The sequence below is a fragment of the Peromyscus eremicus genome, chromosome 10, assembly GCF_949786415.1.
Source record: "Peromyscus eremicus chromosome 10, PerEre_H2_v1, whole genome shotgun sequence".
Classification (NCBI taxonomy): Eukaryota; Metazoa; Chordata; class Mammalia; order Rodentia; family Cricetidae; genus Peromyscus; species Peromyscus eremicus.
The window spans coordinates 30,917,988-30,942,353 of NC_081426.1; the positions used below are offsets into that span (position 1 = coordinate 30,917,988).

The window sequence follows — 24,366 nt, forward strand, 5'->3', positions numbered from 1 at the left end:
CCCCAAGACCTGCCTGATGTTAAATAAGACATGACATAGTGAACGGCAGCTGGTGCTTGGCACCAACAGACAAAGATCACTGTCTCAGACTGGCTGGGAGAAACAGCAAGATGAGCTCAGAAGCAAGTTCATAAAGTACTTTCATTCACTCAACAAATACTTCATGGGGTCCTGATACATTAGGAAGATTAGGCTGGGCACAAAGGACCGAGTAGATAGCAGTGCAGTAAGGTCACTACAGTGGGGACACTGGACAAGATGCAGCATTCACTGCAGACAGACATAAGCTATACGACAGGGTGAGCTGGTACCAGGGCACAGGTAGGTGGTGGGCAAGAGGTATACACGATTAGGTAGCTGCTTAGGCCCATCTGTCATCATCTAGTCCATCACAGGTCTTAAGTAAATTAAACCCAAGCATCAGTGAGAGCCAAAAATTAAATACGCAAGCACTACATGTTGTATCCAATTAGACACACAGGAACTGTTGGTGGAGTTTAGCAGACTCTCAAGCACACAGGTCTTTGCATGCTCAGCAACTTCTCACCTCTTCTTCTGAGAGGCTAAGATATACTTCAAGTCACATATTACACATCTCACACAAGATCTTACAGAGAAATTCTGGCAGGGACAGATTTAGCCAGATAAGGAGTTTGGAGAAGAAGGTTCCCTGCCCTGCCATCCTCCTTGAAGGAAACTAGTCAGCACCTGACTGACAGCTCTGCTTTTTAAGGTGAAGACACTGCCTGGAACAAAGCTAACAGTCACGGGAGAAGCTACACTGTCAGGATGAGCACAGGAACCTAACTAGAGAGGTAAGGCAGAAGCAATCTGCCTTCAACTTAAGAGTCTCCACCAGAGTAAAAGCAGCGTGACTTCAATGTGCAGGCAGGCACGGGACCATAAGAGGAAGAAGAAAGGCCTGCCCTCCAGACAGCTTATTTTCAACAGGAGGAAATGGAACTCCTCTGTATTAAGGCTTCATGTTTGATCTGTATGCTTCTAGAACTCTGACATCCAGAGCCCAACTGGGCACTATACACGAATAAGTAAATTGAGGCTGGTGTGGCAGAGCACACAAAAGCTGAGCACTTAAGACACTTGGAGATCTGCTTCGTTTTAGAGACAGGGTCTTACCCTGTAGCCCAGACCGCCCTAGATCTCCCAACAACCCTTTGGCCTCAGCCTCTCAAGTTCAGGTGTGTACCACCATGCCCATTTGTTTTTCCTCAAAGTTCTAATACCAGAGACTGAATCCAGGACTTTGCACATGCTAGTCAACCACTCTAGTATGGAGCTAAGTACTTGAAAAACATGATAAACAACTTAAAAACTTCAAGCAAGGGTCTTCCTCCCTCCCTCACATGCTAGCTTAATGCCCTAATGATACTGGGCTGAGAAACAAACAAACAAACAAACCACCAAAGGTTACCCTAAGTACCTAACTACCTCCACTCTCCTGTCTGACTTTGAGACGAGATCCTGCCTACCCAACCCCACTGAGACTTGGAGCCCTGTGTCTGCTGTCCTTTTCTTTAGGAAACCTGCTCTGACCTCTCTGGAAACTGGAGCAGCCAGCATTGAACCCACTACCAGACACCCTCTCAGAAAAGACAGATTTATCTGGCCTTTCCACCACAGCTTCACGGCAGTGGTTACCATTCTTCCTAACACGGCAGAAGTGACAGAAGGGAGTCCCAGAACCCCAAGATGGACCTAGGGGGTCCTGGGAACCTAGGATCATGCAGCCACTCACCGTGGGTGATGTTCAACTCGTTGCCAATGGCCAAGCTCCATACTTTGCCTCTCACACTCGGAGGGATTCCCTGCCACCACAAGTCTCGAACCTTCTTAGAGCACCACCTGAACAGAAGGGAAGCAGGAGTTTCTGAGTTTACTCTGAGAAAGACGAGATGAGAAAGGCTCATGGGACACAAACCTCACCCCCTGTCCCTTCCCTGGGGAGCTCACCCTCCTGGCTCTACTGAAATCCAGATAACCCTTCCACTGCTGGGACAGACACTGGGAAGGAAACACCACAGACCAAAGAGCCAAGAAACCTTCCAGAACCAGGCTGCAAGTGACTGGTAGAAGCCTGCACACTTGAAGGACCGAAAGGGCTTTCTGAGCAGAAAACACAGACAGAGGAGACAGAGTGGCCTCCTACAGGACTGTAAAGAGCTGTGCACAGGTGAGGAGTGCAGGGCATAGTGGAGGCGTGCTGGGCACAGGGAGGCATGGCGGTAGCTCTCTTCTACACAAGTGTAGTGGGAAGGAGGCTCCACGGGGCCTCCCAGGGCAGCCCAGGGACAGGTGACAGCCACACACTACTGTAGACAGGATGCTAACCGGCAACATCTGAACAGCACAGTCATTCAAGTCAGCTGGCCACAATGACCCTGCCTGTGCTGGCCACATAGGAATAAAACGAAATGTACAGCAGATCCTCCGAAGTGAGAATGCCACAGCTGCTGGATGCTGTGGGGTGCCGCTCTGTACTGACACTGCAGGATGACATCAAAGACAAGTGGTTTCCACCCTGAGAAAGGGACAGATGCTCAAGCAGACTTCACCAGGAGACTCAAAGGAGTGTCCTATGGGGGTGGAGCTGTGGGGGATATCTTCCCTGGGAAGACTGAGCTAGAGAGAAAAACAGGATTCAGAAGGGTGACGAGGTTCAGGACACTGCAGACAGGGAAAGGGCAGGCAAAGTTTCAGAGGTTACAGATTAGCAGTTCCTATTGGTGTAGTCCCAGGGAACAGTCTGCAGAGACAGGACAGCCTCTCACACAGAAAGCTGTCCACTACGGTACACAGTTCAAATTTCATATACAGACTCACAAAAAGTTACCAAAATTTTAAGTATGGAGTGACACAGGCAAAAGCTTTACAAACACGGCTCAGGCTCTCAAAAGATAAACTGGAAGAAGGTGTCACCATGTCCAGCAGGAACAACAGGAATGCACCATGGCAAAAAATAATTTTATCAAAGGTTTCACAAGGTGTTCATTCAACTACAGCTGCCGCCGCCTACAGACTCAAGAAAGGAGTGGCCACACCGGCGGCAGCAGCAGGAGGAGACAATGCTTACATGGTTTCCCAGTTAGGCAAGATCTCATTATTCCAGGTGAGGACGGCATTTCCGATGCTTTCTTCAACCTTGCACCTTTCCTCCAGCTGCTTCTTCCGCCTCTGGGCTTCTTTAAGCTCTATAAATCATAATTAAAACAAAGAAGAAAACACTGAGCAGCCAGTACCTACCATGTTCAAGTTCTGTGATTCTTCAAAAAGGAATTACGTTGCAAAAACATCAGAAAAGTAACAGTGAAGCAGGAGTTGGAGATGGGAGCGGGTCAATGGTTAAGTGTTTGCTGCAAAAGCATGAGGCTGGGATTCAGATCTCTACGCCCATATAAAAGCTGAGTACGGTTCTCTGGCTGCCTGTAACCCCAGCACTGAGCAAAGCAGAGACAGGAGGATTGCTAGGGCTTGCTGGCTGCCAGTATAGCCAAAAAACACAAGCTTCAAGTTCAGCAAGAGATCTTGCCTCAAAGAGTAAGACAGACAGTGATTAGTCACCTGATGCCTTTTCTAGCCAGTAGTGCATGCATGCGTACGTACACACACACACACACACACACACACACACACACAGATATGGGGGTGTGGGTAGATAGCACATGTCTACTCTTGACATTCACTTCACATCCTATGGGTTTATTTTTTGAGCTCAGGGTCTTGATATGTAGCCCAGGTTGGCCCCAAACCCATCACTTTCCTCTTCTTCCAGAGAGCTGAGATTGCAGGTATATGCTACCATACCCTGCTCCGCATGGACTATACACCACTTAACACTGTCCATCCTTCAGTGAAAGCATTGAGTATAATTTACTCTTTTAGAAAAGTATACTATCCAAATATAATGAATACAAAACACACAAGCCTATGAAACCATCCAATCAAAGCAACAGAATGTATCACAAGAACACTCATGCTCCCCACTCTTTCTGAATGTGACCCCTAAGCTAACTCCTAACAGCTTGTGCAGTACTCTTTTTTTTTTTTTTAATTATTATTTTTTTATTTTATGTGTATGGGTGTTTTGCCTACATGTATACATGTGTATCATGTACATGCCTGGTACCCTCAGAGGTCTAAAGAAGGCATTAAACCCTGGAACTGAAATTACAGATGGTTGTGAGTTACCATACTGTGCTGGGAACTGACCTTGGGTCCTCTACAAGGGCAACAAGTACTCTCAGCCACTGAGCCGTGGCTCCAGCCCCTTGTGCTTTACTCCTGACTTAACAGCAGCAGTTCTGAGGAAGACCATGCACACAATTTCCTTAGTCTACTCAATGGTAACTTCTACATCATGGGTTCTCCAGCCTCTGACTCTGCTAGTCCAACCATGCCTGTACCAAACATGTGCAGACTGTTTTCTTGTCATATTCCCTGAACAATCCTCTGATAAATATCTATGTAGTGTAAAACCATTGTGGGTAATCTACAGATGAGCTGAAGTATTCAGAAGGATGTACACAGTTTATATGTACATAGATATGCCATTTTATAAACAAGCCTTGAGCAGCTTTAGATCCTGGCAACAGCAAGAGGTTGTAGAACCCACTTACTCATGGATACTTGAGGACAGTTATAGTTTTTTGTGATGGAGAGACATAACATAGAATTTACTATTTTAATCACTTTACCCATATAATTTCATAATGTTTGTTCATACCATGGTGCACCCCCATTACTATCATATCTAGAGCCTTCTCATCTTCTCCTTGTTTAAATTTGTCTTCATTAACCACTGACTCCCTGTCTGCCCCTCCCCAAGTAGATCCCCTTCTGCTTAATGGATCTCAATACACTGCCTCTTGGCACCCCAAAGAAATGGAATCATAGTATTTATCATTTGGTTCCTGGTTTGGTTCACTTTGGATCAATCAGGTTCAACCATTTTGTAATGTGTTAGAATTTCCTTCTAAAGGGTGAATGACATTCCATTTATTTATTATATGTACTTTTAAAACACTCTAGAGTCCTACAAAGTGAGTTCCAGGACAGCCAGGGCTGTTACACAGAAAAACCCTGCCTCGAAAAACAAAAAACAAAACAAACACTTTAGAGTCATAGTACTCTCCAGCTTTTTAGATGTGGTAGTTTGAATGTAATTGGCCCCATAGGTCCATAGGGAGTGGCACTGTTAAGATGTGTGGCCTTGTTGGAAGAAATGTGTCACTGTGGGGGTGGGCTTTGAGGTCTTATATGCTCAAGCTATGGCCAGAGTGGGAAATAGCTCACCTCCTGTTGCCTGTGGATCAAAATGTAGAACTCTCAGCCCCTTCTCCAGCACCACGTCAGCCTGCATGTTGCCATGCTTCTCGCTAGGGCAATAATGGACTAAACCGCTGAAACTGTAAGCCAGACCCAACTAAATGTTTTCCTTTATAAAAGTTGCTGTGGTCATGGTGTCTCTTCACAGCAACAGAAACCCTAACTAAGACATTAGGTGTTGCAAAGGAACTTATCAAATCTTCTCACATCTTGTGAAAACAACAGCCCAAGGAGGGAAAAACAACTGCACGTCACTATTGGCTACAACTCTTTCCAGCACGCTTATCTTACAGTCTCTTTTCTCACGTACGTCTACGCGCTCTTCGTGACAGGGTCTTGTTATATATAGTAAAGACTGGCTTTGAACTCAAGAGCCTCCTGCCTCAACTTCCCAAGTGCTGGGTTAACAGGTATGTGCTACCACACCCTACTCTCATGGAGGGCTATTATGCTACCAGGAATGGAGAGAAGCACCCATGTTTGTTTGTTTGATGGAAAAACTGTACATGTCAAAGTATGAAAACCTTCATCGAGGTTAAAGTTCAAGAGCTCCACACAATACGAAGAAAGCCCCCACACCACAGAATTTGACTCGCTCTCACAGTACCTCGTTTCTTGGCCTGCACCACCATCTCTTCATATTGCTGTCTATGCTTTTGGGCTTCTTCAGCTGGTTTTGCTGGGAGATTTCTTGACAAGAAATAAATAGGTTTACATGTTACAAATAGATAAAAGTCTGAGGGGAAAAAAAAAATCCCTAAAGCATTATTGTATAAAAGTTGCCAAACCCAAAGTCAAAATATCAATGATTTAAAACTACAGTTCTTTCATAAACTAAAACCGTATTTGTTTCGTTGAGACAGTTTTACATAGCCCAGGAGACGCTACTACCTTAGCCTCCCAAGTGCTGGAACTACAGGTATGTGCCACCCTGCTCAGCTGAGGACAGAGCCTGGGGCCTTATACACACTAGTCAAGGGCTCCACCACCAAGCTATCTCCCTGCAAAGACATTTATTACAAAGCAAAACACTCACTGTGAAATACTGGGTTATAAAGATACAGAAAAAGTCACCCTATTCTCCAAAGAAACTGATTTGACTGCAAAGCAGTAGTGTCAACAGCTGATCCTTGCATCAGGATGACCTCACAGTATATATTAAATGCCAGTTTAAGCGCTCAGTTTCAAATCAGCTCTTGTGACAGTTAATCACACTGTCTGCTACAACCCCTTAAGAAACATTCCTCTGGGTGTGTCTGTGAGGGTATTTCCAGACTGCTGTAAAGAAGGACTGTGGGTGACACCATTCCAAAGGCTGAGGGGAAGTAAGCTAAGCACCAGCATTACCTTTGCTTCCTGACTGCTGATGCAATGTGATCAGCAACACACACACACACACACACACACACACACACACACACACACACACACACCCGCCATGCCTTCTCCACCACGATGGACTAGATCCTCAGACCGTGAGCTAAGATAAACCCGTGCTTCCTCAAGCACATCTCACAAGTACCATAACCACCTAAGTTCCCTGTGAGACTGCAACCCACTGCCTCTGGCTAAAGGTGGTAAGCCCCCAGTCTACCTCTCAGCACACTAAAAGAGCTGGTCTTCTCTTCACCCTAAAGTTCCAACCTCCTCTTCAGGATTTCCCTCACTCCTGGTCTCTAAGAACCAGGAACTAATGGCAGATATACTCCTCATTAGACTTCACATTTTATTTTTGTTTGATTACATTTTCTCTTCCTTCTCTCCTCCCCAACCCCCACTGTGTTTTGTTGTTGTTGTTGTTGTTGTTGTTGTTGTTTTGTGTGTGTGTGTGTAGGTCAGAGGATAACTCGCAAAAGTCAGTTTGGAAAAGCTGTCTCTTTCCACCATTCAGGTGCCAGGAATCAAGCCCATCAATTGTCATCAGGCTTGGCAGCAAGCGTCTTTCTTTACTGACCATCTCGCTGGCCTGACTTCCCAGAGATAGACAGGATCCTGGAAATGACTGGCCCAATGCTGGTCAGCCCACTGTTGTTCTTGTCCTTCCTCAAGTGGGAACCCTTCTCCCCAACACACTCTTCTGTGTAAATTCAGTAATTAGTTTAGCTATGACTTCCTCCTCCAGGAAGGTCTCCGATCATGATCTCCTCACCACACAGCAGGGATACCAAGGCCCAGAGAGAGGGAAGTCCTGACTTGAGCCACCCAAGAAACTCCACAGGCCACCCTAGGAGGTGTCTTGCAAACAAAGGTACACCTTCAAAGCACCACTTTGGAGCATGCCTGCAGGGTTCCTTGCACTCCCAAACTAGCTTTATACTTACAACAGCTACACAGTGTAAGCCTGGATGATAAACTACAAGCAAATACTGCCTGAAAGGAAAATCCTGGTTAAATTTCTATGACACAGAACAGTTTTCTAAATCACCATTTGGTGTCACATTGAGTGAAGGCTGACGCGGAGGCAGCAAGAGACTCAGCCACTCTTCTCCCCTCTCCTGCCTTTGGAAAAGGAGTGGACAAGCTAGTCTCATCCCCACAGCAGATAGCACAGAGGCTCTTCCTCAGACTCACGCGGGTCTGTCCTCAAGGATGAGTGCCGTGGTGGACAACGGCTCAAAATCCAGGTTCTTCCTCACATTCTGCTTTGGAGAGGGTGGCCTGCTTGGTCTTCCAGCCTTGTCTTCATATTCCTAGGACAAAAACACCAAGGTGACTCTTTATCACATTATCAAAAAAGGTGCTGCTTGTAGCTGAGTTCACTGTAAGGATGAGTGCACTCCAAGTCTTCCCCGCTATTCAAAAGGAAAGCCATGGGCTGAAGGGGTCCAAGAACTCCCTGCTGTGGTGATGCCTACGACAGGTCTGCATACTTCCCTTGCAGGCAGTTATGAAGTTACAAGGGTCTGCAGCCCCTTAAACAGGATGCCCACATGGTGGCAGGTCTTCTGTACTTATAGCTAAGAGAGGAATGGCTATTGTAATGGCCACTGCAATGCCATCACTGCACATTGTCCTGTCAATAATTCTACCATACCCTGGAAATCTAAAAGTGACCTCCGTAAGCAGAGTCACTGATTTGATCCACAGACTGCAGCCACAGAAGCTTAGTCACACCTGGTGACCCACATTCCAAATGCAGTAGAAGGGTTCAGGAGAGTCAGCTTCTGGAATAATGTATGATTTGGGATCCCTGTAAAATCAAAACATATTATTTTCTGGTTGTCTATCACAGGTGAGGAGCATCCTTAAGGGAGACAATCCAGCTAGAAAGAAAGCAAGTGTGGAACTGCCATAGATTTGTGCCATTCTGGATGATGAGAGCCACACTATCCCGTGAAGAGGACTTATTGACACAAGCTAGAATATTATTCTCTCACCCAGAAAAGTCAACTACGGCCTCTAAAAAGTACAACAGCTTCTTTACACTGGAATGTACAGGGTTAGGCTCCTACCCTTCTTATCCCAACATTGTCCCACTGAAGGGGGAAATCCCTTCCAGTTACCTATCTATCTAGAGCTGAGAGATTGATACTGGCTTCAGACCCTATACAAGGCTGAGTGGTGACAGTTCAGTACCAGCAGGGGGATGCTCCAAGTCTAGTAAGTAGGTGTCAGTATCTTCAGGTTGATAGAAAATCTACCCAAAGCTTTGTGCTGACAGTGTTTCTAAGGCATGTGGCATTCTGGCAAGAATTAGTAACAATAACCTCATTGGATGCTACCTATCTGCTGAGCCCGGTCTAATGCAATTTATGCTAAGGCCAGCAATCTGAGGCCGTAAGTGAGATGCCCCAGAAGCTGGATGCTTCTTTCCTGTTTGATCTGACCTCCCTAACAATCAGTATGGCTAGTATTACCCCACCTTACAGACAAGATGATGCAAGTTCAAAGTTCAGGACTGGGGCTGTAGGTCCCTCTGCACTGCCACCCTATGGAGACCAGACCTCTTTTGTGACTATAACCAAACAAATATATGGTTTGGGAGAGAAAATATGGGTTAGGGAGGCTTCTGATACATGTAAACACAGATCTACTATAACTAGCAGCTAAGACTCAGGCAAAGCATGTTCTTAGACTTCTCAAGTCTGGTTCCCACAGCTACCAGGTGGACATGACCACTATCAGAGCAGGCTGCTGCCAACAACAGGGAGATAGCCATGCAGTCAGCACAGCCCCTGCAGCACAGGGATAGGATTGCATGCACCATTACATTTTTCCCTCAGACCTGAAATGACTCCATAACACAAGGGAAAACAGTGCAGTTGTAAACCAATCAAGGAGTCCAGCAAAGTTTGCAAGCCAAACACAGAAGCAAGCCAAAGGAAGGGAATGCCTTAATTCAAGGCCAAAGCATCAGGTTTTGTCAACAAGCACTTCTTACTAACTTGAGTAACAACACTGGGCAGTGGCAGCTGATCGGGCTAATATACCAAGCACTTTCCAGGGGCCTCAGAAGCAGAGTTGATTTAGTCTGCACACCAATTCTCCGAGGCTAAAGATGCCACCACTACCACCACCACCCCAATCCTAATGGATATACGGAGGCCCACTGATGTTACAGATTTGTTCTGTGGAGAATGGGGAAATTGATCAGATTCTGAGCACCGGGTTCTTCGGGAACATTTCTCACCAACTCACGTAAGCTGCTCACAGGTAGGACTCCACAGGAAGCAATCTCATTGCATCTAGCCTCAATAAAGCTTTCAACCCTGACAGAAACCTATAATCCTGAATCAGTTAGTGCCAAATGGGGTCAAATAGCATGCTTCATCACACAGTGATGCATGATTAAAATGATAGAGCCTGGCCTGCCCAAACTTGAAATCCCAGGTAGAACCTTTTCAAAACTCAAATGGTACTTGCAAATACAAATGGAACAACACTGAGAATGGTCACAAGTCCTGTCCCAAACCTAGCTGTTCTACAGCCACCTAGAGATGTCCACAGTAGGCTCTCTGTACAACCAGACAAACCAGCTCCAGATATAAGAAGACAGTACTTACTCTAAGGCCTGAGCAAAAGAACTCACTACTGACTCATCAACACTAGGGCCATAAACAATGCAGCAGAAGTAAAGGTTTAGAAGACCAAGATCTAAGTCCTGTCTATGACCTTAGGCAAGTCTGGACTATCTCCTGCCTCCACTCCCTCACTATAAACAGAAGCGGCTGTTAAGGATGGCTGCCTGCTCTCTGATGGACAGAGCTCTTTCTGTATGCCAGACAAAATCTGTGGAGTCTGTGTCCATCTAACTTGCCACCTCAAAGTTCTTCCTGCATAGAACCAAGCTAGGGGGTCTCTTGCCTTAAGTCAAGTAACACTTCTCTGCACCACTGGACTTACCAAAAGTCCTGTAGAACAATGCATAAAACAAATTGCCATACAATCAACTGTGGTCTCACCCACCTTGATCATCCCAGCAGAGAGGAATTTAGAACAGTAGTCTTCAAAGTCCTACTGCAAGTCAGTTGTTCAATTGGTCATGAAAGACTTAAAGCAGTAAGAGTCAAGAGGCTCAGCAGGTTCAATCCCTAGAACCCACATCGTTGAAAGAAAGAACCAGTTCCCACAGCTCTCCCCTGACTGCCACATGCACAACATGGCAAACAAATACTCTGGCATGCATGCACATATATACAGACAAAATGAATTAATGTAATTTGAAAATAAAAAATAAAACAATTAAAAAGAACAACTACTAAAAGCAGTTTGTCTCCATTCTGTGCCTATCTGTGCAGAGATTCAAACTGCCTAAGTGTGGGTCATTTAAAAAAACAAACAAACAAAAAAAAAAAAAAAAACTTGCAAGACAGTGATTAGAAGTACCTGGATGAAATCCCTGACCTGAGCAGTTGGTAATAAATCCCAATGAGGAAGATGAGACCAGGCCAGTGCAGCTGTTAACCCTGGGAGAAGCTGTGGGGTGTGGCCTGATGAAAGAGTAAGTTCAGAGAAAAAGTATCAAGAAGCCTGAGCAAGGCCTCAGCTCTAGGCGGGGCCATGAGCAAAGCAAATTTAGTGGGGAAAAGAAGGAAGAAGACACATAAAGAAGAAGCAGCTCATTTGTGAAGAGACCATGTGGACCTACTCTTTAAGAGACCCTCACCCCCCTGCAGGGAAAGTAGGTACGGGCAAAAGGTACTGCCCAGAGCAGACCATGAGAAATGTGGAGGGGTAAGCAACAAGAAGTAAAGGGCCAGAGAGAACAAGGTACAGCATCTCATTACCCATACCATTTCAGCAATGACAGATATGGTCTAATCCTGAGGTCACAGGGTAAGAGACCTTCTGACCACACAAGCAGTAACCAAGGAGGTACCCAGTGCTGACGGAGATGGCCCTCTCTGCATACTGCCTGTGCTCTTGGCAGAACCACCCTATGTGGTCTCTTAGGCTAGTTTATGCTAGCCCAAGTCTCTCCTTCATGGGATGGCCCATTTCAGACATAGATTCTGGACTGTCAGTTAGCAAGAGCATTTTAAACAGGTTTGATACTGAGTCAAAATTGTTTTGCCTAGCTATTACGGTCTCAACACACAGCTACCCATAGCTGGTGGAACAACCCAAAGGAGGAGAAGAGTCAGATCAGGTATAGGGCTGTAAGGTAGAGTGTGAATGTGGGTTAGACCTTATCTGCAGAACCAGAAGAAAATTAGTAGACAACTGAATTTGTTTTAAAAAGAGACAGAACACACACATACATGCAACTGCACATGCACACCCTACAATAGACCAAATTTGTGTTGAAAGGGAGAGAAGGTTGGATCAATCCAAAGCAATAGAAGACTGTCTTCCAGGAGGAAGACAAGAGAGATGGCCCATCAATACTACCCCTGGAGCCGGAATTGTACTACAAAGATAGCCAAGAATGCCGATAATCTAATCAGACCCCCACTAGCTTCTTGGATTCGTCCACCAAGAAGAAAGGGCTATCAATCAGGCCTGTGCTCACATCTGACTCAGACATCTACAGCAGCAGAATCTATCTGCTAATGTAAGTCCAGGGTTCAGGACCTATATCTGGAATAGGCCATCTCATGGGGGACTGGGGCTAGCATAAACTAACCCAAGAGACAGCATGGGGCGGGTCTGCCAACAACACAGGCAGCGTGCAGGGAGGCACTGCAGGATGGGCCATCCCCGACAGGGCTGCCTCCCTGAGAGCTGTCTTCCCCTCCACGCCTGTTTCTTTGTCTGTGAAGGGGGAAGACTAAATGAGAACAAGTAAACATGAGACATGTACCCAAAGGAAATGCCAGAAATGTCAGGTGCATGGTTGTCACTGTATTACCATAAAATATTTCCCCACAACGTGTCTCTAAAAAGGGTACTTAATGGAAAAGACAAATAAGACTCGAGTGTGGCTGAGCAAAGCTGGTTTCACTCCTCACTGTCTGTAACAAGCAAGTGTTTGGGAGAAGACTGCTGTTCTGGGACATGGAGCCGTCTTGCCATTTGAAGAGGGAGTGACCCATTCAGGTTTTACAGGTGCTCAGCCTTCCAGAAGACAGTAATGGGGACACAATGTCTTGACCACAGCGTAGGCAGGTAAAGGCCCTGAACACCTGGGAAGGCTCCTCCTCTCTGGGCTCTGTTCTCTACTCCAGCACAATATCCTCTCAGAAATCATTCTCTTACGCTCCCAGGAATGCTGGCACTGGGAACAGCCCCTCTCAGGAGACCTTCTCTAGTGGTCAAGTTACTTACAAACATCCAGAACACAAAAGTTAACACAGGCACTGGGAACTGGAATGTGCCAAACTGCATGGGTTCTGAGAAACCCAGCTGGGCCTGTCCCGAGTCTACTGTTCCCCGGACTCCTTCAAACAAGACCACTCCATCTCTAGATGGCCCCTGGCCTAGACTGCCCTGACTCTGGAAACGGAGCAGGGACTCTAGAGGTAAGAATAAGGACTGGAAGGGCGATCTCTCTACACCAACACAAGATCCTGAAAGAAAATCCTACGAGCAGCAGACACAAAGAAGGCCATGGGAGGAGGTGCCTCACTGGTGTCCCCGGCAAGCTCCAGTTAATGGGTAAAACAGATGCATGTGATGTGCGCACACCTGCACTCGGGCTTATATGCACACACCCGCACATACCGCGCACAGGACCAAGCAGGCCTGGGACAGCAGGCCGAGGTACCAGTGGAAGCCAAGCTGGGACCGCAAACCCACATAAGACTCACCATGAACGCCAGGCCTCAGAGGCGCGTGGCCGGCGGATCCATGCCCAGTGAGTGGAGGCCGGCCTCCCTCCTGCCTCTGGACCACGGTTCTACACGCAGCTTCACACTGGGCGGGTGAGGCAGGCGGGGCGGCTGGGACGGCAGGATGTTCAATCGCTCACAGATAAAACGATTCCCGGATCCCTGCTCAGTGTTCCTGGGTTGGGCTGGTCTAACTGGCAGGGACCTCCTCCACAAGAGATGGGGCGGGGCTGGCTGAGTCAAGGCTCAGTGGCCTTCCTGCCAGCCCCAAGAGAGGAACCTCCGGGTTCTAATTATATCGAGAGGAGTAAGCAAAAGACAGCAGGCTGGAGAGAAAGGGCCAAGTACTACTTTGTAAGATTATAGGAAAAAAAAAAGAAATGTGTGTCACCAAAAGAAACTCCATAATTAACACTGATACCTTCTCAGAAGCTGGCTGGTTATGAGCATAAAGTACATACTGACAGGGTTCATGATTGAGCTTGCTTCTGGAAAACTACGTGGAGGGGCATCTGACACTTCCCAGAGTGACAGAATTATCTCAACATGCATTAATTAAAACAGAATATTACCTTCAGATCAGAGGACTTCACTGTAAACTACACTTTATTAAAACAATTTACAAATCTGTATACGAACCAAAATTATTTCTAGTAAGTAGGGCAGTGCACTGGAACAAACTCAGTAAAAGCACCACATAGCTCTCTGTCCTTGCTGGACCCTCACACAAGTGTCTTGGACTAGGAGTTACAAGGCACCTCGCTCACCACTGCATTTCTGGAAACTCAGTACTTAATCATTCACCAATAGAAACCTCACAAAGAAGGAGCCCTGGAGATCCACCAGAAAAGGGGGCACTGGCATGACACATAGTAGCAGCCATGCAGAAAAGCTGGGACTCTCAGAAATCCCTGGGGGCAATATAGAAGAGTAGGGCCACTTTGGAAGCAAGTTTCCCAGTTTCTTATACAGTTCAACACACACCAGCCACACACCTGAGAACTTATCCAAGAGAAACCACCTACAAGAAGCCCTGCCACAAAACTTCACAGAACTTGTGTACCAATCAAACTCTAAAACAATCCACACGTCCACCAGCTGAGGAATGCATAAACAGCTCTGGACCAGCAACGAGAGGGAACTACTGACACATGCTGCTGGTAAAAGTGCCTCAGAAGCACTGTAGTAAGCAAAGCTGCCAAAAGGAAGACAGCCAGGGTGGGGCCATGAATATGAAATCTCTTCAAAAGGAAAATCTCTAGAGAGAATACACAACTGGTATTTGTCTGAGAGTGGGGACTGGCTGCAAACTTGGGGTGATGGAAATCTTCCAAAACTGGATGCAATGGCAGGTCAGTAATATGCATACACTGAGAATCACTATGCATTTATAGTGAGTGGATTTCATGGTGCATTAGTTCATGGGTAGCATGTATGCCCAGTGTGGGAGGCACTGGGATCAATCTTAGTACTTCAAAAAGGGGGGGGGGAGAGGAGGGGGTGTTCAAATCTGTGGAAGTGCTCAAGGAATAATTTAATGAGCACATATACAAACTCCACCCAGGTCATAATAAAGTAAAAATGTTACAATATTCTCCTTACTTAGTTTTAAAACATTTTACCCTTTGAAAGAAGTTGCAGATGCCATGTCTTCTCCTAAATACTACAACATCCAGCTCCTGAGAGTAAAGAGGAAGAAAGCATGAGGAGGCTAGGTAACTGTCCTTCATGTCTCACCTTACTGCACATCCTCACGGAAACAGTCCCCGATGCCTTCACTCAGCAAGGCCCTGCACCCTGGCTTCAGGGGCATGTATAACTCGTCATTACGTGGTCATCTGACTCACATTCTCTCACTGAGCTGGTGAGGGCCCAGTGAAGCACCTGGCAGAGGAGGCACACAGCACTTGTGGAATCAGTATGCCATCCCAGGAAGCCATCTGTCCTGCCTGCCTGCCTGCCTGCCATCCAGCAAGTACTCCAAGTGCTTAGCCTAGCAACAAAGAGGAACGAGGTCTTTGCCCTAAGCCACTCACAGATGAGCAAACAGGCAATGTCCAGACCAGTGCTCAGTGATATGACAGAAAACTGAGGCTGGGGAGGGAACCGAACCTCCCCCCCCCCAACAAACACTAGTGCAGTCTTGGGGAAAGGCAGATAATAGTGCCTTTCTAGAAACAATGCTGTGACTGGAGGAAAGTTAAGCACTGTGAAGCTCAGTTCTCAGGGATTAGAGCAAGTTCTAATAAATGTTACCATCACCTGGACTCTCAACACCTAGTGCCCACCCAACAGTTTACAACTTAGCCAAGTGGGACCAGAACTGAGTCTACAGATTCACTCACATTAAATCCAGTCAAGATGGCCATAAGCATGCACTAAAAATGTATTAGGATGTGTGGTCAGGAAATGTCTTTTTCCTTCTAAATCTGGCAGTTTTTTAAGTAGATGTCATAAGTGAACCATGTGGGCTTGGAGCTAACTTTTCTGGAAAGTATCTGTTTTATTTTTCTCCTTGCTGTGGTCAAACACCCTGACAAAAGCAACTTAAGCAGAAAGGGTTTATTGCGGCTTATAGTTCCAGAAGGATGGAGTCCACCATGGTGGGGAAAGCCTGGAACAAGAGCAGAAGAACGGCCAGTCACACTGCCTCAGCACACAGGAGGCACAAAGTGAGCAAAAATGGAACCCCAGCTCCTCCAGGCCCACCCAACGACCCACTTTCTCTACTAATGCTCCACGTTCTGAAGCTTCCACAGTCTTCCCAGACAGCTCCAGCAGCTGGGGACCAAGTGTGCAAACACTGGAGCCAGTGAAGAACATTGCACATTGAACCACCACAGTATTTAACTGTAATGTATCTTTTTAAAATATTATCATAATAAATTATAAAATAAGTATAGTAACAAATTATAATAATTTATTTTTATTTTATTTGCATTGGTGTTTCACCTGCATGTATGTTTCTGTGAGGGTGTTGGATCCCCTGGAACTGGAGTTACAAACAGTTGTAAGCTGCCATGTGGATGCTTGGAATTGAACCTGGGTCCTCTGGAAGAGCAGCCAGTGCTCTTAACCACTGAACTACCTCTCCAGCCCCAGCAAAACAAAACAAAAACTGTAGTATGAATCAGTTTATCTTTTACCTTGGATGAGTTCTGGTGATTTCTAAGTTCCAAGGAAATAGATCATTTTACCTGAGATGATAAATTCCTGTAGAGAGTTGTTCAAAGAATTCCACTTTCCTTCCTAGTTCTGCAGGGTCCACAGTGCTATTCCTTTTATTGAAAATGTGCTTCTCTTTCATTGGCTGTTCAGCTCAGACTGATTCAGACAAAGATCATTCAGAGAAGCCGCCCTGGTCTCACTCACCCCCATTTACAGTTCTCTTTTCATTTCTCTTCTTCTGTATCACTTGTTTCCCTTCTGCTTTTTACAGTCTTCAGACAGGAACTGGATTACTGATGTGAGACCGTCCTTCTTTTATTCTTATGATATATATTTCCTATCCAAATTTCACCTTCCATGTTTTGGTATGTTGTATTTTTGTTTGTGTCAAAATATTTTCTAATTTTCCTTGTGGCTTCCTTGGAAGTTTGCTACTTATTTAATATCCACATTTAGGGAGACGTTCTTAATACCTGTTACTGCTTTGTAGCCTAATAACACCATGGTCAGAACTGTATTTTACTTTACTTTAATCCTTTTGAATCTTTAAAGTTTATGACCCACACATCTGTCTGGTGAATGTTCCATGTGCACAGGGGCCGGCTGCTACTGGAGGGGAATATTCTGGACAGGTCATTCAGCTGCTAGAGAGCAGAGTTCAGCTTCTCCACATCCTGGCTTGCTCTGTCTGCAGCTGCTCCTTCTCATGGGTCTTTGAGCAGCACTGACCCTCCACTGGTAAAGTAGACAGGTCCAGTTTTCTGCATCTCTGCTTGGTAGATATGCATGAGCGTTAGGTGCAGAAACACTCTGAGCTATATGGTCTTCATTAGGCAATATCTCTGGAAACTGTCTCTGGAGTGACATTAATAGGTCTACCTTAAGAGAAGTGCTAAAGATTGAACCCAGGGCTTCATGCACACTAAGCACAAAATCTACAACTAAACTACACCCCAGCCCCGTTTTCTCCTCTCTCTTAAGAGTGTTATCTTACATGTTGGGTATTTGAAGAGTTCCTTGTAGATGACAGAATTGACTCATTTTTTCCCCAAGCCTCTTTGACAGCATTGGTGTGCTTAGGCATCTGTATGTAATATAATTTGGTATGTCTGAATTTAAGTGTCATCTTACTTGTTTTTCTCTTTGTTCTTCCCTGTTTCCTCTTTTCTGCCTTCATTTTGAGTTTTCTGAATTTTGTAATTCCATTTTAATTTATCATGTTTTTGTTCATCTTTCTACATAGTTCAATGGTTGGACTAGGAGCTGAAATATGTGTATGTAATTTTCCGTGACCTAATTGGAATCGGTATCTTATCACTTTGAGTGGGAACCCATTGCCCTTCCCCTGGTATATGACTGTCTTGTATGTTACATCTACATACAGCTGAAGACCCAAACACTAACCAAACGCATTTTTAAAGAACCTATTGGGACTTGCCCATCTGCAATTCTGCAATCTGCCCATATGTCTACCATTTCTGTTCCTCTTTCTCCCTATGTTCCAGGGTTCCTTCTAGTGCAATGACCCTGCAGTGGCCAACTCTCGCACACACTATAGAAATGATCTCTGAAAGTATAGTCTTTGGCCAGCTCTCCTACAAGGCTCCTGCAGCAAATGTTCTTAGTCTTCATCTGGGAACACTCTCCTTCCTTTCACCTTTGTTCTCAATACAACATTCTGGGTCAACAATTCTTTCTCTCAACAGGTCCAAAAACACTGATTCCCTTGGGGTGTGTGTGTGTGTGTGTGTGTGTGTGTGTGTGTGTGTGTGTGTGTGTGTTGAGACTTTTATTGTATTTTTAATTGTGTGTATGTGGGAAGCGGTTATGTGCAGGTGTCTACAGGTGCTAGCAAAGCCTCAAAAGAGGACACTGGGTCCCTTGGAGCGCAAGTGACAGGTGGCTGAGCCGCCCAACCTGGGTGTTGGAAACCTAACTGTGGTCCTTTGCAAGTGCAGTAGCTGCTCTGATTGCTGAGCCATCATCTCTCCAGCCCCCTCTGTGGTTTCTGATGAGAAATTCGTAGACGTTCAAATTACTATTCCCCAAGAAGCAATGCACTGTTTTTCTCAGGATGCTTATAGGACATTTTTGCCTTTATTTTCAGCAGTTTGGTTACAACTTGTCAGGTCATGGGCTTCTTAGAACTTCCCTGTTTATGGGGTCACTGACTAGACTTAAATCTGTAGGTTTATGTCTTTTGACAAATTTGGGACAGAGTCATTTAATTATTCTAATACTTTTTATTAATGAATTCCTCCAAGACTTCATGGCACAAATTCAAACTTTAGTGATTCTGGCTTCTACTAATTTTTTAAAAATTTATTGTGTATGTGACTGTGTGTGAGTGCCGGCACACATGTCCACATAGCATGTGTGAAAGTCAAGGGATAATTTTCAGGAGTTGGTTCTTTCTTGCAACTATATGGAATCTAGGAATTCAGCTCAAGTTGTGAGACATGTGTGTAAGCACCTGTACCTGCTAAACCATCTCATCTTGCTGGATTTTAAAACATTTTAGTGTGTCACCTATGTTCAAGATTATACTACTTCAGTGACCTTCCTTTAATCTCTACTGTTAGACTGCGTAAGTTCTACTAATCTACCTTACAGCTTACTTTTTTCCTAACTTGTTTGTTCTGCTATTGAGCGGTCTGCCTAGTTTTCAGTTGTATTTTTCTGTTATAAATGTTCATTTCTTTCTTATAGTTCCTATTTTTCAACTAATGCTTTCTGTCTTCCACTCTCAAGAGTGTCTGCCCTACTTGCTGGCGCATTCTTCTAATGGCTTCTTTAAGGTGTTACCCAATCACAACATACATTGATTTTAGGATTGGAGTCTATTGGTCATCAAAAGACAACCTAGTCCTTAAGTCCAATAATTCTGAACTATATTCCAGACTTTTCTTTTTCTTTTTAATATGTTTTAGATTTATTTTATGTACATGAGTGTTTTGCCTGCATGTATGTCTGTGCACCACATGCATGCTGAGGAAGTGGAGAGTCTCTATGTAGGTGTTGGGAATCAAACCCAGATCCTTTGTAAGAACAAGTGCTCTTAACCACTGATCCAGTTCTCCAGCTCATAGACTTTTCAAAAATTATGTTCCAAGATCTGACCTTGTGTAAATGTTGACACTGTTGTAACTGATTTGGATTCCAGACATAAAGACCTACAAGCTCCAGCCAGCTTTTCTGTCGAATTGTGGTTCCAAACTCAGTTTTCAGCACTTTTGACTCTGTCTTACATGTGCACCACCCAGTGGCCAGCCAGAGACTTGCATGTGCTCTATCCATTCAGTTCTACTTAAACTACCATAGGGTCAGATCTATGTACCTAGACTGACATGGCAAGAAATCCAGGAGTCATACCAACCTTAAAGAAGTCACTTTCCTGCACATCTCTTTGCAATCATCAAATGTCTTCCAATTCCCTGAGTCTCCCTGCTGTGGTAAAACAGCCATACACTTCCCACAACTGTGTTGGTGAGAGAGGACAAGCCAGAGGTACAATCTCCTTTTCTCACTAGCTCCTGATAATGTTGGGCTCCTGTCAGACACTAGGTAGACTTTCAGCTACCTCTACTGACCACCCAGATATATCCTTCCTGTAATGTGCAATCCTTTTGTGTCCCAGACCTCTCAGAAACCAGAACACAGGAGAATGAATGTCACTCTAAGCTGCCCTGGATTTACCACCACTTTCTGGGGTTCTCTAACATCTAAAAGCTAACTTTATCTGGAAGACCATCTAAGATGGTCTTGGGTATACAAAGCTAACACTGACTCTGTAAGCCTATGGTTGCCATAACCAGCAGCTGCCTCAGCAGGAACCAGGACTTTGGCTTTCTGCTCAACTTTATTTACTTACAGTTAAGCTAATTCCTCAACAAACAGCAAATAGTGTACACAGAACAAGACCACCTCATTTTATTCACAAGGGCCATTTTATTCTGCTAAGTGGCCAGAGCGCCCGTTCATTCAAACCCAGTAGGTAGAGAACTGAAGGTAGGAGCACCTTTACTCTCTAGCTCGGTAGCTAGAGAGTTTGCATGCTGGTGGATGTACTTGTGGCCCTCTGTGTAGCTGGCTGGAGTGATGGCTACTGTCCTCCCAATAGCCAACATTCCCACTGCACAGCTACCGCCCTTGGGATTATCTGTAGTTGCTAAAATCCAGGTTTTGTTATATATGCAGGTAATGAAGACAAGCCTCATCTGGTGACTGCACTTCAAGAATCACGGCTTTAGTTTCATTCTCTTATCCTTGGTCATTTTTGTTTCCCCTAAGAAAGTGTCTCTGAAATCATCATGTAAGCTAATGGAAAGCATGACTTAATTTCAAGATTTTTATGAAATTTGAAAAGATAACTGGCAAGTAACATTTCAACATTCCCCCCATCCCTCCAAAAAAACTGAAGTCTCTGAGGCCAAGCCACAAGAACGTGACTCAGATCAAATGAGGCCAGGTGCCTGAGGCAAAGCACACAGAGTACTTCTATGACGAAGTGGGCCTATTTATTAACTGGAAATCACAACATCCATCCCTTGACCAACTCTGGGCAAAATACACTGCATACACTATCTCTTCAGTTATAGCAACACCACAGGTAAGTATTCTAATACCAAGTCCACACCTGACAAAACCCAAAAGAGACAGCTGGCCCAAGGTCAGACAAGTGAAAGGAATCCAGAGCCTTGGCTGCTGTGCACACCTGTCCCCTTGTCCTACCACAAGCTCTGGAGGAGCCATGGCAGCACACATGCTTTCATGCCCTTGCTGCCTGGGACACAGCCTGATGCAGCATGAAGCAATGCTTGCTGAACAAGCAAATGCATGGGGTCTGCTCAATGGCTCAAGCTTATTGTCACACTGTGCTCAGTTTCTCTTGACAAGCTCAGGGTTAGCTTGTCAAGAAAAAAAAAAAAACAATGATAACAGCAAGCACTTCTGCGACACTTACTGTGCTCAATACCATTCTAAGCATATAGCACGATTCACTTACTTAATCCTCACCACCTGGGAGATAGGCACATTTCCTCCAAATTGTATAGATGGCAAAATGAAGCTCAGAGAGATTGAATAGCTTGTCCTAAGTAACACAGCCAAATTGTGACAGCTGAAACACAAACCCAGGCAGTCTGTCTCCAAAGCCCATGTTTTTTTTTCTTTTTACATTTATTTGTGTGTGTGTGTGTGTGTGTGTGTATGCACATGTGTGTTGGTACACTTGTACTGCTGTGCCTCTGCACAGAGGTCAAAACACAACTTTCCATGGTCAGTTCTTTCCTTCCACTATGTGGATCCCATAGATTGCACTCTGGGAATTAGACTTGGCAGCAAGTGCCTTCCCCCACTGAGCATCACAGCAGTCTCAAAGTTTAAGTTCTTAAAGCACCATTGGATGATGCTTCTCCAAGAAAGAAAAACAATTCCAGAAGGAAGAAAAGGGAATACGGAGGATCCTGGGCACTTGTTTATGTTTCAGCCCTACACAGAGTTACTGTCACCGTCTCAGATCACAAGTAGAGAAAATCAAGGGTACAACTCTGACCTCTGGAAAGTCAGAGCTAACGATCGTGACAAAAGCCAGCTCAAGCCAGTGGTGCCCAGAAGTCCTGACCCTGACTCCCTCTCTGGCTTTGCCAGCTTGGGGTCAGACCTGAGAGTTGGGAGGACCAGAGTCATAAAGCATATACAAACAGGTCCTAGGCAGGATTGTGTGACTCATGCATGGGGTATTGTTACTTTCTTCATTATTGATAGCTGAAGTCAGAGGTCTTCTCAGCAGAACCATGTTACTGCACAGCCAGCTGGCCTCTGCATCGCAGTTCACCAGTAAGATTCCAGAGCAGATAATACATGAAGCAAGAGCTCTCAGGACCCACCCGGATGTCCATTAACATAATTGTCATTCCCCCTTAAGTATAGATTCTTTACTGCATACCATTACTTCATCTTCTAAGAAAGTTACAGCTGAGTTTTGCATACAAACTCACATTTAATTGTATGCTTACTTAATAAGCTTCCACAATGACTCAAAATCAAAATGTATAATTTACAAAGATAAATTCCAAAACTGATAACCTTAGTGAGTCTTCCAGGGGAATGGCAGACAATATTCTAACAATTTTTATTTGCAAAGGCATGAAAATGTACTGTGTGGAAACCTGCCTCATCTTTGCATACCCTATACCTAACAGTCATCAGCCCTGTCCTTGGCACTCCACAATGACCTTAGCTGGGCCAGGTCCTTCTTCCCCAACATGGAATTGCAAGTGAGCTTACCACACTTAGCTAAGGTAAGCCCTCCCATCAGAGAGGGCACCAGCACACCACTCAGGTCACAGAAAACCTCCCCTCTGTTCCTGAGGCTCAGCTCTCCTGACGACATAGGATGGCATTCCAGCTCTGCCATTCTTTAACTATTATGACTCTGCACAAGTCACTCAGTCTCTGCACCTCCATGCTTCCTCAGTAAGCTGAAGACAATGACTGCATCTTCCTCACAAGGTGGGGTAGTTTTGCTTTTTTGTTTGTTTGTTCAGTTTTTTGAGAATTTCATACATAGACACTACGTATACATCCTTTCTGCACCACCCTCTCCCCTTTCAAGTATTCCTATGTGTCGCCCCACTCTCTCTCAAATTCACAATGTCTTCTTTAACTATTTTATTACATATACATAAAATATATATACATATATTCATACTTTATGTATTTCATGTATATGTGTGCACACACACATACACGCACACATACAATTTGCTAAGTTCATTTAGTATCGCTCAAATGTCTACGTGTTTAGGGATGGTCACCTGGCACTGGATAACCTATCGGGAGCTCATCTCTGGAAAAGACTGATTCTTCCTCTCTCAGCAGCCATCAGTTGCCTGCAGCTCTTCATCTAGGGGGAGGACCTTGTGATATTCCCCCCATCATGTTAGGATTACCGAGCAGGCCCTGTCTAGGTGACAACATTAAGATTTGATGAGTTCAGTTCCCTGTCATTTGCATATACACTATCTTACAGTAGATGTCCTGGTCCTCTGGTTCTTACAGTTTCTACCCACCCTCTTCTTGATCTGGGCAGGGGAAGGCAATGTTGAGGGAGAGAGGAGAGCTAAAGAACAATAAGCATAATAGAAAAGCCATAGAAGAACATGCTATGTTTATTTAAAAATACATATATAAGTATATGTACACAAAAAAATGAAGATATGTCATGTGCCAGACATGACAACCCTTCCTTTGAGTTTTTGGTCATAGAAGTTCATGAGACTTCCGAAATAAGGCAAGCTATTGTCAGTGTCTTTGGTTATCTCCCAGAACTTGAAGATAAGACATACTACTAAAGATACCACATACTTCAGATACAGAATACTTGGAAGGAGCCAGCTGAAATTGACCTGGAAGCCTCATTCCTGAGGACTAACACTCACAGTATTAGAAGGTGTTATACATGTTGCCAAGGGAGAAAAACAATTAAAATCCCTATTCAGCTGTAAAGCCTATAAACTACAACAATGACCAGCATGACAAGAAATATCCAGGAGTGCAATAGTGGCACTCATATCTTAGGGGTAACCAACAGCCACCTCACTGAACTTAAGGCCCACTTAATAGGAGGGAATCCTGCCCAGCA

The 24,366-nt window shown here is 44.9% G+C and overlaps 1 protein-coding gene across 2 annotated transcripts in view; it reads right to left on the minus strand.

Moving 5' to 3' along the window:
- Tbc1d14 (TBC1 domain family member 14) overlaps nt 1–24,366 on the minus strand; it is a 93,953-nt gene that overhangs the window by 22,156 nt on the left and 47,431 nt on the right. The window contains exons 1-5 of one of the 2 annotated variants that reach the window (XM_059275767.1): nt 13,533–13,663; nt 7,915–8,033; nt 5,951–6,033; nt 3,092–3,209; nt 1,757–1,863 (exon numbers count right to left, since the gene is read on the minus strand). In XM_059275767.1, the coding sequence (XP_059131750.1) occupies nt 1,757–1,863; nt 3,092–3,209; nt 5,951–6,033; nt 7,915–8,033; nt 13,533–13,535 (430 nt within the window). In that variant the 5' untranslated portion in view covers nt 13,536–13,663. Of the gene's footprint in view, nt 1–1,756; nt 1,864–3,091; nt 3,210–5,950; nt 6,034–7,914; nt 8,034–13,532; nt 13,664–24,366 lie in introns of those variants that run through there. The other variant, XM_059275766.1, reaches the window with a different exon arrangement.